At 39.0% G+C, this 18316-nt stretch overlaps 1 protein-coding gene across 1 annotated transcript in view; it reads left to right on the top strand.

The window, feature by feature from the left end:
- The window catches only part of Slc25a21 (solute carrier family 25 member 21), a 449914-nt gene that overhangs the window by 241102 nt on the left and 190496 nt on the right, over positions 1 to 18316 (top strand). The window contains exon 2 of the mRNA XM_028781691.1: positions 12808 to 12856. Within this exon, the coding sequence (XP_028637524.1) occupies positions 12808 to 12856 (49 nt within the window). The remainder of the gene's footprint in view (positions 1 to 12807; positions 12857 to 18316) is intronic.

An 18316-nucleotide genomic window follows, 5' to 3' on the forward strand; every position in this document is an offset into this window, starting at 1 on the left:
AGTTGCAATTGAAGGCCCAGGCCTGAAGGGGTCAGGCAATGGAGGCTTGGCACCATGAAGAGAGCCTATGAGAGGCTATCAGTGAAGCCCAGTTGCAGTTGAATACCCCAGCATATTGGAGATTCCAGTACCATGGGATGATCACCATGAACAGCAACAACAGTGGAGTAGAGTCAACCAGAGCCTAGAGTGCTACAGAGGGAAGAACTGGAGAAGTGATGCCAGCGCTTTGGAAGATTCCAGAAGATCACATGTGTATCCCAGACATTGGAACAAGAAGCTGTAATGTTGAAGCTTCCTTGGAGACCCCAAGATGTTCGAGATGCCAGAGCCTTGGGATATCTGCTGAGGAAGGTTGCTATCCTGTAATGGAACCAGCCCAGGAGAAAGAAGCTTCTTGCTGTTAACAAAGATGAAAAGAGGAGGTGTAGATCTCAAGACTGCTTTGGCATCAGCCATTGAGATGCTGAGTTGGGGTTTGCCGAGCTGGTTTCCTGTCTTCCTTTGAGGATTACAGTTGAGGGATTGAATGAGTCTCAGAAGAGAACATTGTTGAGACTGCTATAGACTACGGTGACTTTTCAAGTTGGACTAAATATATTTTGCGTTATGTTATGTTTAGGTATGGCCCCCATAGACTCATATCCTCAATTACATGTTCCTTTAGAGGTACCTTGGTCATGGTGTCTGTTCACAGCAGTAAAATTCTAACTAAGACACCCTGTCTGTACTCACATGACAAATTGAAATTAGAATAATGCTGTTATGTTCATATTCAAGAAAATGGTGAAAGTCCTTTTTGTATGCAGATTATTTATAACTTGCCTTAATTTTATTGACATCTAGGATGTGTTTTGAGATATTATTTCCTATTTGCATTCTGGCAATAAACTTGTATATATTTACGGAAGTCCCTGAGCAGCAGACCAAAAGAGCTGTCACAGCCATGGACCCTCCTTCCTGCCACAGCCTGTGTCTGCTGTAAAGTACCACCAATGTAGCTGTCAAAATAGTGGTATCTGTCAAATTAGGGACAATTCCTCGATCTGCTGCCCTCATGAGGTGCCTCAACCTCAACGGGAGCTGTCCATGGTGGCAACACCTCCTCTCCAGCCTCCCCAAGTAGCTTAGCAGTAAGGGCACCTCAGCTAAAGCCACCTGTGGCCAGGAAGGTCTTCTCATCCCAACTCATGGGCCCAATGCAGCAAAACGTGTGAAAAAAAGCTACAAATCCCTGAGCAGGAAAACCTACCAATCCCTGATCTTCCCATAAAATCCCACCAATCCATGAGGTCCCAAGCTTAAGACTTGAAATCCCAGCAATCTTCCTCTGGAAATCTCTGCTCTGAAAAGCTCCACCCCCTAAAACATCCCACATAAGCTCTGCCCTTTGTTCAATTCACTGCAGTCCACTCCCAAGAGCAGAAGCAGCCACCACTGTATTCGTCCCTCCACACCCTGGACCCTCCAATAAGAGAATCATTGCCTGGTGTGACTGTCATTGAAAGAAGTCAAGAAGTAATGAAGGGAAGAAGAGAAGAAATGAAAAAGTTGAGCGGGGCTGAGGCTCCTGAGCTCCTTAACTCATCTGGGGAATCCCCTCTCCTGTGAGCTGCAATGCTACTGCTGACGAGACATCTTCTTAGAGCTATTTGGTTCCAGGACCCTGATGTCTCAGGAGGCTCTTCAATTAGGATACCTTCTCCCCTTAGAGATGTGTGGTTCCTGGGCTTCTGAGTCCCAGGATAGCCTTCCATCTGAGCAAAAACACTTACATTTATCATGTATACATAGCATGGTATTTTGAAGTATGTTTACGTTATAGAATCACTAAGTCTAGCCCTTTGATGTTGGTATTGAACTCATTTCACACAGCACTTGTCTAAGACTGGCTTGTTTCATGTAACAGTTATGTCTTCCAGTTTTGTTCATATTATGAAATGTGGAAAGATTCTTAATATCCAAAACCATTTCTGTTATGTGAAGTCTACTAATGTGTAATGATTTCTTGCTCATAGTTGTGGTTGTGCTGGGGCTGGGAAACAGTGATTAAAAGAAACACTATCAATTGTATAGCAGTGTATTTATATGAATAGGTATAGCATGTAAAACTTAATAGGTGGCTTATGTTATTGGTTTACATATTATGCTTTTACAAGTAGTTTAGATACACATCAAAAGAAATGTTTGTTTGTTGTTATTATTGTTGTTTGTTTGCTTGGTGTGTGTGTCTGTGAGTCTCTGTGTGTGTGTGTGTCTTGTGTAGCTGTGTCATGTTATGCTGTCTTCTTGCCACAAGCCAGGGCCATCTGTTTAAGAGTGAACCTCAAGTGAGACAATGCCTTTGGTTGGTCTGCAGGCAAATCTAGGGTACATTTTTTTTTATTAGTGTTTGATATAGGAAAGGCCAAACCACTGTGTGCAATGACATGTGTGGGCAAGTGGTCCTAGGTTGTATTAAAAATAAAAGCCCAGACTTTAGTCATACACAAGCTGTCAGGAAATGCAGCATTCTGAGATACCAAGGTGAAGTTGTTTCCAGTTAGGTATTTCCACATGCTGTTTTAGTATGTAGAAGAAATTTATTATCGCAGTGTGAGGAAGCACATGAACTAGAGTCATCGCAGAAGTACTGATCTTTGAATTTCATGCTGGTGGTTAGATACAGGCATTGGGTGGTTAGATACAGGCACTGGGTGTACTCAATAATCACAGTCTCCTATGGTGAAATCTGAATTCAATATCAATGTACTTTTAATAAACTTAACACCCTTGGGAACAGTTTATCTGTGCCTTCACACTCCTTGGCTCCCCTGCAGAATTCCAGAGCAGATTATCAGAGTTTTCATCTCCATCCATCAAGAGATTCTCTTAGCACAAAAACATTGTAAAATGCTTGATAGGACTTTGAATTGTCTTTCTTTGAGTGATTAATTAAATTCATTAAAATATATTTCATTAATTGCTATCCCATCTTGCTTCAAGATAACATTACAATTCTTCCAAAGTGGCTGTATTTTAATTCTTAGCAAAATAATTCATTTGGTCTTCTGTATTTGCTTATTCAGTTACTTCACCCTGTACTTTGAATTTCTTCCACTTCTCTATGTCTATATTAACACTTCTCGGGCATACACATTTTCAGTTCATTATAGGATTTCAGTTAAATAGATTCTAAGGATTCTTGAAGGGCAAGTTCAAGCCGAGAAGAGCATCTCCTGAACCCAGCTCTGGGAGTGCTAGCTTATGTTCCATTCCTGTTGCTGTTTTCACATGCCTATTACTATTTGATCAAAGTTTAGTCTGCCAGCATTTTTATTAAAAGTGTAGATGAGTCGAACACAGGAGACATAAATTTTAAAAACCAAGACTACATTACTGTATATTAATAAAAGTGTTATATACAAGCACTCCTAGCAATAACTCCATCTCTTTCCGCCTCTCCCTTTCCTGGTACCTAGATGCTAATTAATAATGCTCCAGTGTCACATCCTCATGTCCTTCATCCAGCTTCAGTTCAGTGGTCAAGCACTGAAGCATTCCCTGGTATGCATTTATTCTTTTGCCCTTTCTCTTCCTCATATCCATTTGGCAAAATCTCATCTTGATTTAGTCCTGCTCTTTCTTAGTCTTTACCAACATGACTAAAAGTTTCTGACAGAATAACACTAATTGCATAGATCTCGGGCCCTGGTGTTGCCCGATGATGGTCCTACAGTTTCCTAGCTGAGCCCCCTCATCACTCCTACCAGGGGCTATCTCTCTCTCTCTCTCTCTCTCTCTCTCTCTCTTTCTCTCTCTCTCTCTCTCTCTCAGGTCTTCTTCCTATCCTCATGCTTAATTGATGACTTTTCTTTTTAGTCCTCAATAAAATATAAACAAGTAGAACCAACATCTAAAACTATACCATGTACAGAGTAGGAACTCAGAGTATATTGAATAAAAACCCTTCTAGACACAGACTTTCCCCATATCCTAGAGACTGATAGTAATCATATTACCTGTACAGTAGCAAGGAAGCAGCTCACTGTGCTGGTTAGGGGTAAAGAACAGAGACAAACATTGCCTAGTAAGCTTGGAATTGAAACATTAAACTAAAATCAAGCATTGATTTCTATTTACTCAATATTTTGTCATATATATATATATATATATATATATATAGAGAGAGAGAGAGAGAGAGAATATGTTTCTCCAGATAAATAATTGTGTCGTAAAATACCTCCCTCTTGTATAAGAGTTTACTCTTAATGTCCAAATAATGCTGTTCATGGTAGGTTCATGAAGGATGCTTTAATTTTTGTGAGCTGATCATATGGAATAAAAATTAGCTAAATTAATCGACATAGTAGAAATAGTACACAGTACAGTTGAACCCATCGTATTGATGGTTGTGTAAATGGAAGAAGTCCCTAAACCTGAATCAGCTTTTTCTCTTCCTCCACAAGGCAGAGCTTGACAGGAATGTGGTTTCTGGAATAACCTGGAATAACTTAGTCAGTTGGACCTCATGGGAGCTTGGCATGGAGTCTGGTTTGAAATAACAGCTGAAAAGTAAGCTGTGTAGCATTGGTTCCAGGTCATTCAACGAGTATAAAATTAAGAGTTAACACATAAAGATAAGTGTGATTAATGAAATGGGGGAAATCTTGGCTCAGCATCAGGGAACGGGTATGGCAGTAAATGTTTCAAAACCAGAAATCATTCACTGTATCGAGCTGTATATGACCGCAAGAGGTTATGCTACTTGGGATAAAGGGAGAATGTTGCCACCACAGCCTGCCTTTCTTCTGATGGCAATCGATGTCAGTAACTTATAGAAAGAACTAATTAACTGCCTCAGACCTAAAAAGCCTAAACTCTCTCAGCGAGATACTATAAACACAAGTTAGCTGGCTTTCCCTTCCTGTAAGGGTCTCACACTTTAGAAAGGAAAGGAAATTATTTGTTTGAGAAATGGGAAACTTGCTATCATTTGTGTCTCTAAGTGATCAAAATACTAGAAGCAGCTGCATAATGGAATAGCAAAGAAATTGTAGGTATGGTGCTTGGATTGTTGAAAATTCCTAAAAAACTAAAACTTTGATATAAGACCGTAGTATTTTTAGTAAATTATGCTAAACCAATAGTATAAATTTCAGGTTGACTTTTTGGTACCTGTGAGATTTTATGCAAGCAATGATAAAGAATTACATATATATATATATATATATATATATATATATATATATATGTGCACTGTTTCTCTCTGTATAATCATTTGAACTCTATTTGAACACAGGCTGGATAACAGCACACATTTTGTCAGGAATGTGCTAGAATTTGTTTGATAATCAGCTCTCTGGATTACATGCAAACAAAAACCTTGCTTTGTAGCACAAATTGCCCGTCCCTTTAATACTAATACTTTTCTGACACCACTGTCATGCTTCCTCCATGATAGAAAGGGACACACATTGGCTTGAGTTCAGCATCAACACAAGGCCTGGCTGTAGCTCTTCTCAAACTAGAGGTTCCTAGAAATATATTAATCATTCTGGTTCACGGAAGGGCAGAAAAGTCCCCAGAACTGGGCAAGAGTTTATAGACCTGACTGTGGACCTGATGTTCCTTCTGTAAGTGACACTCTCCTCCATGGCTCATGGAACCGAAGCCTCTTTTGACTGTGTATCTGGGTTTGGATGAACTTTGGCAACCTGAACATTAAAAATTACCATATGAGCTTTTCTCTGAATTAACACATATTTATTACCCATGCCATATACAAAGTGATTAGAGATTTTACATGTGTCTATTTTATAATCTGTAAAGCAAGCAGCAACACTTATTTTTCTAGTATCCATTTCTCTTAAAAGCTGGGTTTTTTTTTTTTTTGTACACCTCTGGAAAGATTTTACCATCTGCCCGATAATCCACATCTTGTTTTCTTCCTTGCATTGCTGACTGTATTATGTAAAACTCTTAGCTTTCAACAAGGGAATACCACTCCTGGGAGTAGAGCCTGTATCTAATTGCACATGGTGCTTTCTTGGAGAACACACACACAGAGTTACGTTTGCAGGAGAGTGGAAGGAGGGAATTTGAGGGAGCAAGGGGGAAGGAAGTGTAAATATCTTCTGTCAAAGTATCAGTCCATCGTTTAAAACACTCTGTACTAAGCTGGAATTGAGCACAGAGTAATTAAGACATTAGTACTGAAAAACATTTCCACCAGTTTAATAATTTTCAATCTGCTTTTGCATTAAAAGTGAGATCTGAAAAAAATTTACTTATTTGTAAAAGTTTTCTCTTCCTTACATGACTCCCTTTATCCCGAGTCCTAGAGGTTTATGTGGTCATGTGTCTTTAACTCTGAAACACGTGTCCATACGTTCTTAGGCAGGGAGATTGTAAACTCTGATGGTATAGAGAATGCAATATGGAAACTATTGCATTCCTGGCAATCATCTGCTGACAGCTACTGCTCATTGTTAGCTTCTTTAAAAAAAAAAAAACAAAGACAAAAAGCACACTCCTGCTAAACCTATATGAAAGGTTTTACTTCACATCTTTTCGAGGGGAGATATGGTTTATCCAAACACATAATCTCAATAAAATCTTTCCAACTTGCCAAATGTGTTGCCTCGTTAGCCAATTCAGTGTACATAATGTGCCATTACTACACCACAATGCTAGAGCACCTTAGCTGTTACTGGGGGGAAAAGCTTAATATATTCGATTTCCCTTTATGAGGCTCACATTGCTTATAATCTAGTGGGGCTACCGCATTTTCCGGGCAGGCTATCAAATAGGATGCTGTAATGATTTGCTTGACTAGTGGAGTAGATGAAAAAAAAAATACTAGTTCTGTCTGGAGCTGTTCTATTTTTGAATTGGAAATTTGCACAGCATGAAGCCATTCCTCCGCAATCCTCTCTAGACGGTAAAACCATTCAACAATTTAAGATTTAAAAATATGACACAAAATCAGGCAAGTAAATGGTTGAAATAGGATGACTATCAGAAAACAAAAGTGAGGTCTGAGATTTAATTTTAAAATAGCAAAGAGGGGCTTAGTAGATTCTCTGGCATGATAAAAGGAAAGCGTAAGTTTACAGTGGACCTGGTGTCCGAGTGAGCCAGCTTGCTTAGTTCTCAGCACTGTCCTGAAGCTCTCAGAACTGGTGAGACCTTTCCCCGCTTTGTGAAATGCTGGCTACCAAGGCTTTCTTGGCAATTGCTCATCCTACTAGACATGAATTCAGCATCTATTAGTAATATTTTTTTTCAGTTCAGCTTCTACTAATTGGACTTTATAGATTTAAAAAAAGCAACTAAAATTCATCTGGAACCATAAAAGGCCCCATATAACCAAGAAAATTGGATATAAAAAGAATGAAGCTAGGCAACTTATTACCCATGATGCTAACCTAGGTTGTCTGCTTGACCACATCTGGAATCAACTAAAACATGAGCTACTGGGCACGCCTGGGAGGAATTTTCTTGATCAGATCATTTGAAACAGAAAGACCCACTCTAAATCTCAGCCACACTTTCTGGTGACAGCCCAGACGAAGGGACATGGAACGAAGCTTTGCTGTCTTCTCTCTCCCTGGCAAGTCTATCTTTCCTGTTTCTGTGGAATTCCTTCACCAATATAAACCCAGCTTCTTTGGATTACAATATAGACTGAAGACTAGTAGCTTCTAGGAATCCCCCAATCCTCCAGCCCTTCAGCACTAGATTAAGACTGCAGAGACAACCAGCATTATAGACTGAGCAACTACTGACTTCTCAGGCTCTCCAATATGAGACAGCCAATAGCCAAACTGCCTAGACTGCATCCTGTAAGCCAATCTAATAAATCCCTTATATATAACCTAGGTATGAATATATATATTCATTCCATCAGTTTTCTTAAAGGGCATGGAGTCATATAATACGTGACTTCAAAATGTACTCCAAACCTGTAGTAACTAAAACACCATGATATAGACATAAAAGCAGACCAATGGAATAGGACAGGAGCCCATAAATAACCTTCCATATTTTTAATGAGATGATTTTTTAATAGAGGTGCCAATACACAGTGGATCCACCTGTTTCTCCTATAAATTGTGTTTTGCTTATAAATGGCCACACAGAGAAGAAGGAAATGGGATTGGATCGATCATTTGCACGAAATGATGACCGCATTGCTGGAAGACTAGATTTTGATAAGATTGCTCAGTGTGTAAGGTTGTGAACCAGTAATTAACTTTAGTTCATTTTTCCAGTGAGTCGCCATATAAAAATATCACACCAGCTCCCATACAAACACAATCACCTAAAAGTAAAATTTAAAAAGCAAGTATTTTCATAGTTTATAAAACTATCATGCATTCTCTGGATTATCATATGCTAAATTATTAAAATGCCACACTCCACATACTACTGGGAAGGAAAGCTATCACAGACTATCACTGCATACTTCAGCTTCCTTGTCAACATTTATTGAGTGACTTCTAGGTACAGGTGTGTGTTATGGAGAGGCAAATATTCATATGTATCTGTGCATTATTAGCCAAAGTACAGCAAGCTAAATGGTATTTCAACACATTTTATGCACCTGAAATTGATTTCTCCTTTAATATTATGTAACTGGAATATATTACCAAATTGTAAAAAACAAATAATGGATTGACTTAGTCAAAATAAGTTGGAATAAATTTGTGAAAAGTGTTTCTGTGGTTGATTAGCAGTGCCATTTTTATATCAGTACAGAGATCAAACTGTTTGATTTTGTATTCGTCTGTGACCACTGCATCTAATAAATGTCAGGTTGATGAGAGGAGATCATGTTTTGTATTGACAATTAGAACAATTAAATGGAACCTGCCATTTGAGTTACCTTCTAATGTTAAAATTTCAGTTTTAAGAAGCAATTATTAAAGGATATGTTCATTGACTTCTTATGCAGTTTGTGGCTTCAATTCTAGGCAATAGAATTATTAAGTCTGTGAGGGAATTCACTACTCAGAGGTCACTTCACATCCTCTTATTCTGTTTTTATGGGTACCCCCATATCTTCATACCCCCTAGCTATGCAGTGAAAGAGAACCAGCATCCCTCTCACTCTACAGACTTTAGATTCCTCTGTGATTTCTGATAACAGTTATACAACCTCTACATCATTTCCAATGTGCATGTTTTCTGTTACTCATTTGAAGTCCATAAATACCTGTTTTTATTAAAAATCTTAATAACTAATCAAACTGGCATTCTGGACAAAATACGTTACATTTGGCAATTTAAGCCACACTTGTCTGTTGTCCAAGTCACAAACTAGTAGGTAGTTTCATGGATAGATATTGACTCTTGCAGACTACAATCATTCTCCTCTTCATTGTTGTGCCAAAATACCTTAGAAAAACAACTGAAGGAAGAATTGATGTTGGCTTACATCTAAGCAGGGATACAGTTGATCTTGCTCAAGTCGTGGCGGTAGGAGGATACAGCAGTTGATCACATGGCATCCACAGTCAGATGGAGAAAAGTACGTGCTGATACTCACTTCCTTCTTTTTCTGCAATCCTACATCCCAGTCCTCGGCACTGCGACATCCACATTAGGCATACGTTTTCCTCTTTAGTTTGACCTTTCAGGAAATACCCTCATAGACGGAACCAGACATATATTTCTGTGGCAATTCTAAATCCTACAAAACTGACATTAAGATTAACCTCCTCACATACTTAGAGGGGGTAGGACACCAGGATGTCTAGGTTTAATGACAGATGCTGCTTTTACTGGCAACCAAAGAGGTAAGAAATGGAGATCAGTGCTCTCTGTTGGACCATGAGTAAATGTGAGTGGAGGTAGCAGGAAGATCAAAAGGGCACGTGGTTAGATCGCTAACAGAGCACATGGCCTTGGGTTACTAACACTCCTCTTAAAATATTTTGGGGACAACACAACAACAGGCACATATTCAACAAGGGAATTTAGAAAGTCTATTCACTGCCTCCTCATAGCCTATGCAATGAAGTACAAATGCCTAGAAATGAGCCTGACTGCGATTTTCAAACTTCAGTCTCATCTCTTGCCAATTTCATATGTACCTTCAACCCACATTAACATAAGCAAATCATTCTTCTCCTTTTCCTATGTAAGGTAGAGAGGCATGAGTGTGTGCATGTGCACATGTATGTACCTTTCTACTATTCCTCACCTTTATGCTATCTTCCACCTCAAGTATCTTTTCCACACTTTCCACAAACTTAGGTAGTGTTGGGGACCTTTCTCTCTAACCAGCTGTCAACTCAGTCCCCTGCCTCCTCCCGTTTATCGTTATTGTGTCTGTTCTCTTTGCTAGGCTCAGTCCCCAAAGCTAAACACACAGGAGGCAACCAATATGAAATTTCTGGGTGAATACATGGAACTTTGATGAAACCTAGAGATTAGAAAATTGCTTAACTACAAAATTATAACATATAGTCTATGAGAAAGTAGAACAATTTTGCAAATAAGAAAATGGCTTTATATTCATGTAAACTTATTTTCCATGTCGTGCTATTAATTTTAATTAGTGGTTGGTGCTTAGTAAACATTTTAGGTGATATACCATATGGTACTGTTTGGTGTTATTTTTTCTTTCCTATAATGTCAAGAGAGTAAGAGAAGCATGATGTTTGTACTTTGGTAGGCAATCCTGAGTGTGTTTTTTGTAGAACCTGATTTAATTGATGGCTGTGGTTGTGCTTGGCAACAATGCTGCCTTAAAGGTTAAGTTTCCAGGATCAATTTTGTTCATTGGATTGTGGCTTTATCCTAATTAGCAAATCTCAGTTTTGAGCTGTATGTTAAATGGGTGTACATAAAAATTTGTACATTGAATTTAAGAATAAGGGAGCACCGAGTTTTAGATCTTGAATTTATTCCAGACCATTTGCTCTTTCCCTTTACTGATAAGGAACTAATAACCCCATGGAAAATGACTGTTCCTTAGAGGAACCAGGGAAAGGATTCTGGTTACTTTATTCTTCCAGATGAATGTAAATTTCTAAGCAAGGATAATTGTATGGGGACATTACGAGATGCACCAGCACTTTCCCTAGTAATCAACTTTATTAAGAAAGATAAAGGTTTGCCTCAGAGGCTTGGTTGCTGTGCCTTGTCACCCAGCCAGCCCTGCTTCCTTGTGTTTTCTTTACTTTGGGAAACTGTGGTTGTCAAAAGCCCATGATCACAACCATCACCCACTAGGAGAACACATAGCTCCTTGCAGATGAAACTGTAGGAGAAAAGTTTTGTCTTGTGGAGAGACTGTCAGTTTATACATTACCAGCATAATAATTTATAACCAACAGTAGTGGTTTAAGTAGTGTTACAGCTTAGCAGCTGTAAAAATAACTGCAGTATTTATAAGCATTATAGTAACAATAACCACAGCAGTTGCCTTACCTGACACTCCTATGTAGTGGTGGTCATTTAGCATATGTTATCACGGGCATGTACAAGTGTTGGTAAGCATCACCAGTCTCTGTATAAGTAAAGGTTGTAAGTATTTTGCCTATTTTCCTAGAGGCCATTCAAAATTATAGTATTTGTAGGTAGCTTCTTGTGCGAGGTACATTTGCCACATTTGCAAACTAACTCAATTTGAGTTTGGCTGTGGGTTAGCTCCCGACCTCATCTCATATGTATATACAGGAATGTATTTATACACAGTTCACATGTATATAAATGTAAGGGTTCATCTTTATTAATAAAGGTCAATTACTCAAGACAGTATTGGTACAGCTGCACAAATTGTACGGTTCCCTACTCTTAGCTTTGCTTGAGAACTCACGTTCATCTGGAAGTAAGAATCAGCCAGAATTCCTTTCCTGACACCACTAGGAAGGAGTCATTTAACCACGGAGGCCTTAGTTTCTTGTCAGAAACTGAACCAGGAATACAGGTCAGAGTGTGAGGGCCAAAGCCTGAAGAACTGGGTTGGATTCCAACCCACAGAGTGGAAAGAGAAAACTGACTCTTGTAAATTGTTCTCTGACCTCCACATACACACTATGATATTCATGCATGTAGGTACACACACATACACACACACACTGAACAAAAGCTTTGATATTTGTGGCATCTTAGGATAGTTATTTAACCTTGGGGCTCCAGCTTCAATCATCTTGTCTATAAAATTGTGGTACAAAATGTCAATTTGATATAATGGTATCTAATAACTGCTTTATCAAATAAGAGTCACAGTCATCTTTATTTTGTGGACATTAGACCCAAGCCTTATGTTTTCCTGTGTCACTGGGAAAATTCAGGCTCCTCCCTTCTTTTCTCTCTTTTACACCACCTGGGTTAGGATACAGAATTTCTGTTTAAATTGGTTATAATTTAATGTGATTATGTGGTTTTTTCCTCCTTTCCCTGAAACCCTACTTCACTGCTGGAGTTATAAGAAAATACCTGGTCACATCTTTATCCTATTGAAATAAAATTATTTGGTAACTAGCTACTTTTAGTAGCTGTTCTGTCCAAGGTTCTAAATTTTTTTTTAGTTACTGAAAATAGATTCTTCTCCTGGGTGGGTGGGGGATGGGGTAAGGGGACAACATAGGAAATGTAAATAAAACATCCAATAAAAATTAAAAAAAATAGATTCTTCTATCACACAATATATCCAGACCACAGTTTCCCCTCCCTCCCTTCCTCCCAGCTCCCCACCATCTCCCCTCTCCCTGAGAGCCATTCCATCTCCATCTAAAATCCTTGCTTTAATCTTAATTTTTAGGAATCAATAAGCGTCGTGTGTTCATTGGCATTTTCTTTATCATCTTTCAGGTCTTGTAGAAATTTGCCTGATGCATCCTCTCGACGTGGTGAAAACCAGGTAAGGTTTTGCATGCACAAGTTTTATTGACCTTGGCTGATATCCAAGTTAAGATCTGTCAGAACACTAAATGCTAGAACTTGTCCCAGGCCAGTAACTTTCTTTCTATAACGGCATCTAAGTTTGCTTTTCAAAGAAAGTACCGCTTGACAGATAAAATGTGAACAGTGAGAAGCATCTTTGGAGAAAGGTCGTTAGAAGGTATGCAGTGCTTTCTGCTGTCACATGCCAATGCTGGAAGATATGATTTGTGATGTACTGGTACATGAGGTAAATTCATCAAATTGGTGTAAAAACTAAATGTTATCTAACGAACTATGACAGCGGCTTTTCATTTGGCACTGCACAGAATAGATTACTGTCTAATCGTCAGCAGTTTTATTTCAGGTGAGCTTTGTAAATGACAGTTAAAGAATTTATTCCTATAACTCTTTGCCAATGCAAACCGTCATATTTCCATGAAGATGCTTTAGGAAGGAGAAAACGTAGAGCAATGTATTAAACCTATCTACCAGGAATAAAAACAAAATAAAAAGCAAAACCAAAAATAACATCACTATAGAGCACTGGGGGAGGTGAGTCTTTAATTTTTTTTTGGACTTGTAATATGGCATTTCCCCTTTACTTTCTCCTATGTACTCCTCCACATGTTCATTCTCAAATTTAGTGAATAGTGAATGTTTTGATATATTTGCATTCTATAAAAACTTAAGTGATATGACTCGGCAGCGGGTCCTCCCCCCAAAAAAGAAAAACCACACCTTCCGGCAGGTTTATTGGGGCAGGGAATACAGAGGTAGCTTCTGGGTGAGAGAGGAAAGAAGAGAGAGTGGGGGCAGGGAGAATGTGACTCTCAGTGGGGCTGTGGCACATGCGCAGAAGCACACGTGACAGGAGTGACAGTGTCACCTCTTAGGCAGCTAGAGATGACATGTCTAGTCTCCGGGTCCCTTGGAAGCTGGCTGTAAAGACGTCTGATTGTTGTGGAATCACTTTTAGCTGTCCATGGATGTGCCGGGTTGCTAACACTGAAGAACCACACCAGCTTATGTTCTAGTCTCCTAGCAAATATTGCAGCACTAATTCTGTGGTTGAACAAATCATTGCTTCCTCGGTTAGGAATTAATTGATGAGTCAGACTGGTCATTTGATGGACATTTTATTTAATTTACCTTAAGAGGCCTCTTAATTTGAATTTTCTTAACTTTTTCTTAATTTAATGTGTGTGTGTGTGTGTGTGTGTGTACACGTGAGTATGCTTGCCATGTACATTCTATGGCACACTTTTTAGACACAGTTATTGTTGGACTCAGCAATCAACTTATGGGATTGAATTCTCTTTCCATTCTGTGAGTTCCATAAGTCAAAGTCAGGTCATCAGCCTTGGCAGCAAGTGTACTCATCCACTGAACCATCTTGCCAGAGCCTGCAGACGCTCAGAGTGGTTGATGATGAAAGCAGAAGAAAGTGACTTTTACATGATAACAGTATCACATTTATAGTTGAGATAAGATTTGAATTGTGACTGAACCTCCCAGCTATCATAATAAAATACCACAGCTTAACCAAAAGCCATTTAGTTCCCACATATTAGGAAACTAGGAAGTTGAAGATCAAGGTTGGAACCCACACAGTTCTTACTGCAAGTCCTCTTCCGGGCTCACAAACATGGCACTCTCACGCAGAGAAGCTCCATAGTCTCTTATTTTCCTTGTGATGTCATTAATTCTGTCAAGGCGGATCCAACCCTTGTGACTCCATGTGAACCTACCATCTCCCAGAGTCAGCTTTCGGATATTACCACATTGATGGTTTGAATTTGGGCAGAATGCAAGCATTCAATTAGCTTCAAGTCATTAAATCAAAACAAAAGAGGAACATCACAGATTACACCCAAACGAGGGACATTGACCCCTAGACCATCTCCTTAGGGGTTTTTGAAAAAGATGGCAAAACCTACTGACCGTTTCTTTTTAGATTCTTCTAACCATCTGTAAAAAGCCAAGATACTAGTGCTATTCTTGCTGAGTGGTACATTTTCTTTTTTTTATAAAGCATGATTTCCTTATGTTCAAATAAGCTTAGAGAAATTAAGAACAGTATAAATAGAACACTAAAATTATGACCATTCCATCATTCCAACGGTCCTTGCTCGTCCGCTCAATAGTGGATATTCAGTGTCTAACTGCAGGTTCCAGGATTAACATGCACTCAAGAGTCTCCAGATCTCTGAAGAGCCTCATCACCACCAGCTTCAAAAGCCACCTCGTTTCCTTGGGCTGGATTTGAATTATGCATTGCCTGAAATACATTTACTAATTAACTTGTGCATTACATATTATTCGCTATATATAAATATTATTATGAAAATAAAATTTACTAATTTGGACTGGTCACATGCCCTTGCCGATCTTGAAGAGAGAGGGTTGGTACCCCCTTTGCAGATGTCCTGAAAGAAAGAACTGAATGGTAAATGCCAAGTGACCTGTGTGACAGCAGAAGGTGACTGAATGAACACCCTATTTACAGCCTAAGATCAATATATGTAGAACACTTTTGCAAGAGAAATGGACTATGTGAGATTTGCAGGATTTACCACTCAGCCACTAACATAGCCAATGTGTAGGAACAGATAAAAATGCTGGGGTCTTCACTATTATAGTCTGTAGGAGGTGAGTTCCTCTCTTAAAGTGTAAGATGTGACTTCATTTTTCAATAAAAGTGTTTTGGGTATTATAAATTAGGAAGGAAAACTGGAACACTAAATTGAAACCTAGTGAATGCATGTAGCCTGTGCATGAAGACTCTCAAAGTTACCTTTTGGAAACATTTACTGACAAAGTTTTCAGTCAGAATGCCTTCTTAAGAGTATTGTGTTTCTTTTTTTCTAATTGAGGTACAGAGATCTAACTATGAGGTACTCCTGCTACAAAATTGGTGACTGAACTTAGGCAAACTTCTACTTTCAATCTAACTTATGAGGTTATAGGAAGTAAAGAGTTCAGAGGATTACATTATATCTTTATTTTAAATTATGTGTTATTCCCTCAGGTTAAATTTAGATATGCCAAGTACTTAGCTAATAAGAGTTGCAGCTTCATTTTAACATGATTTTTTAACCATAATATTGCCTGATAGTTATTATATACAAAAATTGATATCAATAAAAATGTAAGATGAAAATCATAATCCAAGAACTAAAATTAATGAATTAATTATACATAGAATGACTATTTATATTGGGAATTAAAAAACAGCAACTAAGATATATTCACAACCAGATGCATGAGGCATTCTGAATGTTTCAAGATAAAGTCAGTCTACTGGAATCAATCTGGATAACATAAAGTACTCATTCTTTATAATGAGTACTCCAAGGCAATACATAATATACCATGAAACATTTGAAATAGGAATACATTCATACCAAGCGACACATAATCATTTACAGAGAGGAAAAATATAATTTTGAAGAAGGAATGGGAAATAAGTGTTTATCATCCTTTGGTCTTCATTCAACAAAGGAAGGGAGTAGACACAATGGAGGTCAGAAAGGACTAGACTTCGTGAAGTGAACCCTTTTATTTCACTTTACTCAGGCACATGAGATATTACAGGAAATAAGCCATATCCACAGTTCAAGATTAACTCAGTGTACCAATCTTCAAACCACGACACCAAAGGAAGTGGAGCAACTCCTGGAAACGACGTAGGCATGTATACTTCTGCCCAGTGCTGTAACGACTCAGAGTTCGCTACCCTTAGAGAGTGCACCATTACGACGCAGCCTACTGGAGCAGCCAGTGCTCGGTGGCCTCCTGTCTCATCTCTTAAGTTAGTCTCATTCACTTTTTGATTAATCAAAACAATAAGTATTCGTTGTATAAAATTTAAATAATATTCTAACCCTTGTGTCAGCCAAAACAGGTTAGGTTGTAACAAGCCTGAATCTCAGGAGATTACAGCACAGATTCTTTTCCTAATCCTTGCCTCATGTCCAATATGAATAGATACCATATTATGTTTGTTAAAAATGGGCTTATTTACAATTATCAGGCTTTTTTCTTAGGCAGCACCTCTCCTTTTATCTTTTACTCAGCGTTGTGTACGGCAGAAAAGGAAGAAGCTCACAGCACTCCCATGTATCTGGCATGGGACCACTTTCCTGCTCCCAATCTGGAGCTGTCCCAGTTCAATCATCAGGGAGCAAGCCACAAGGTGTTCAGTGAAGTGAGCAAGGAGACATCTATAGACTTCCAAAAACTTTATTTTTTTCTTTTCCTGGTCACATTCAAATGCCATCCACAGTATCTGATTTTCCAATATTTTCCGAATGGCCTTTGCTGATGTCTCCCTCCTCGGGTACTTTGGGTGTAGCCTTTCCTGCTCTACTAATACCGACCTCTATCCAGTTCCTCTTTCCATTTTTGTTGTACAAAAGTGAGTTGACATCACACAGCTCTAGCCATTCCTTGCTCTTCTTTGTTCTTGCGGGTCTACACTGATTTATAATTCCCCAACTAACCATATTTATTAGTCAGAGCCAAACCGGGAGAATACACCCACTCTAAGCATTCAAGACAAAGGGAATTTAATGCAAGGAATTAGTTACTCAGATGCTAGACCTGTGTAGGATCCAACCGAAGTCTGTGAGGTAACTCAGAGATTAGCAGCAGAGCCACACCCCCAGATGTGGTAGACAAAGGAAAGAGGTGTTACAGTCATCCTGGTAATTAGGGTGGAAATTACAACTGTGGCTGGCCTGAGTGCAGATGCAGCCTCAAAAGAGAAACAACCACCAACACATCCTCTACCTGACGTCAACGGGAGCAGTATGGGTCTCTGGTTTCTCTCTTCTTACCACCTCCAGCTTCCCATCACCACTGCGCCCTCTTGTTGGCTCATGGTATCCTCGGAGGCACAGAAGCCTTGCAGGGATCAGTCCTTCCACATTAGAACAGGGGCAAAAATCGAGAAATAGATCTAAACAAATAGAACCAGAGCATGTACACTGTCACTTTAGTTAGCTGTCTTTAATTTACAATTTTTCTCTATATAATATTTTTTTCTTATAGACATTAAAATAATTTTAATAGCTAAAATGTTACTTATTTGCTTTTTTAAAAATTTTTATAGGATTTTTTTTACATTTCATATGTTGTCCCCTTACCCCATCCCCCACCCACCCAGGAACCCCCAATCCCCTCACCCCTCCTCCTTCTTCTCTGTGGATGTAACCTCTATCTACCCCCCCCACTCCCACCTCCCCACCCTCAAAATTCCCACCCCCTGGGGCTTCCAGCCATCATGAGGTCAAGGTTCTCTTCTTCCACCAATGCCCAGCAGGGCCCTCCACTCTTACATATTCAACTGAAGCAGCTGGATCCCTCCCTAAGTGCTCCCAGGCTGGTGGTTTAGACCCTGGGAGCTGTGGTTGGTTGGTATTGTTGCTCTCCTCAT

This window comes from Grammomys surdaster, unplaced genomic scaffold, assembly GCF_004785775.1.
Source record: "Grammomys surdaster isolate TR1022 unplaced genomic scaffold, NIH_TR_1.0 98, whole genome shotgun sequence".
Taxonomy (NCBI): Eukaryota; Metazoa; Chordata; class Mammalia; order Rodentia; family Muridae; genus Grammomys; species Grammomys surdaster.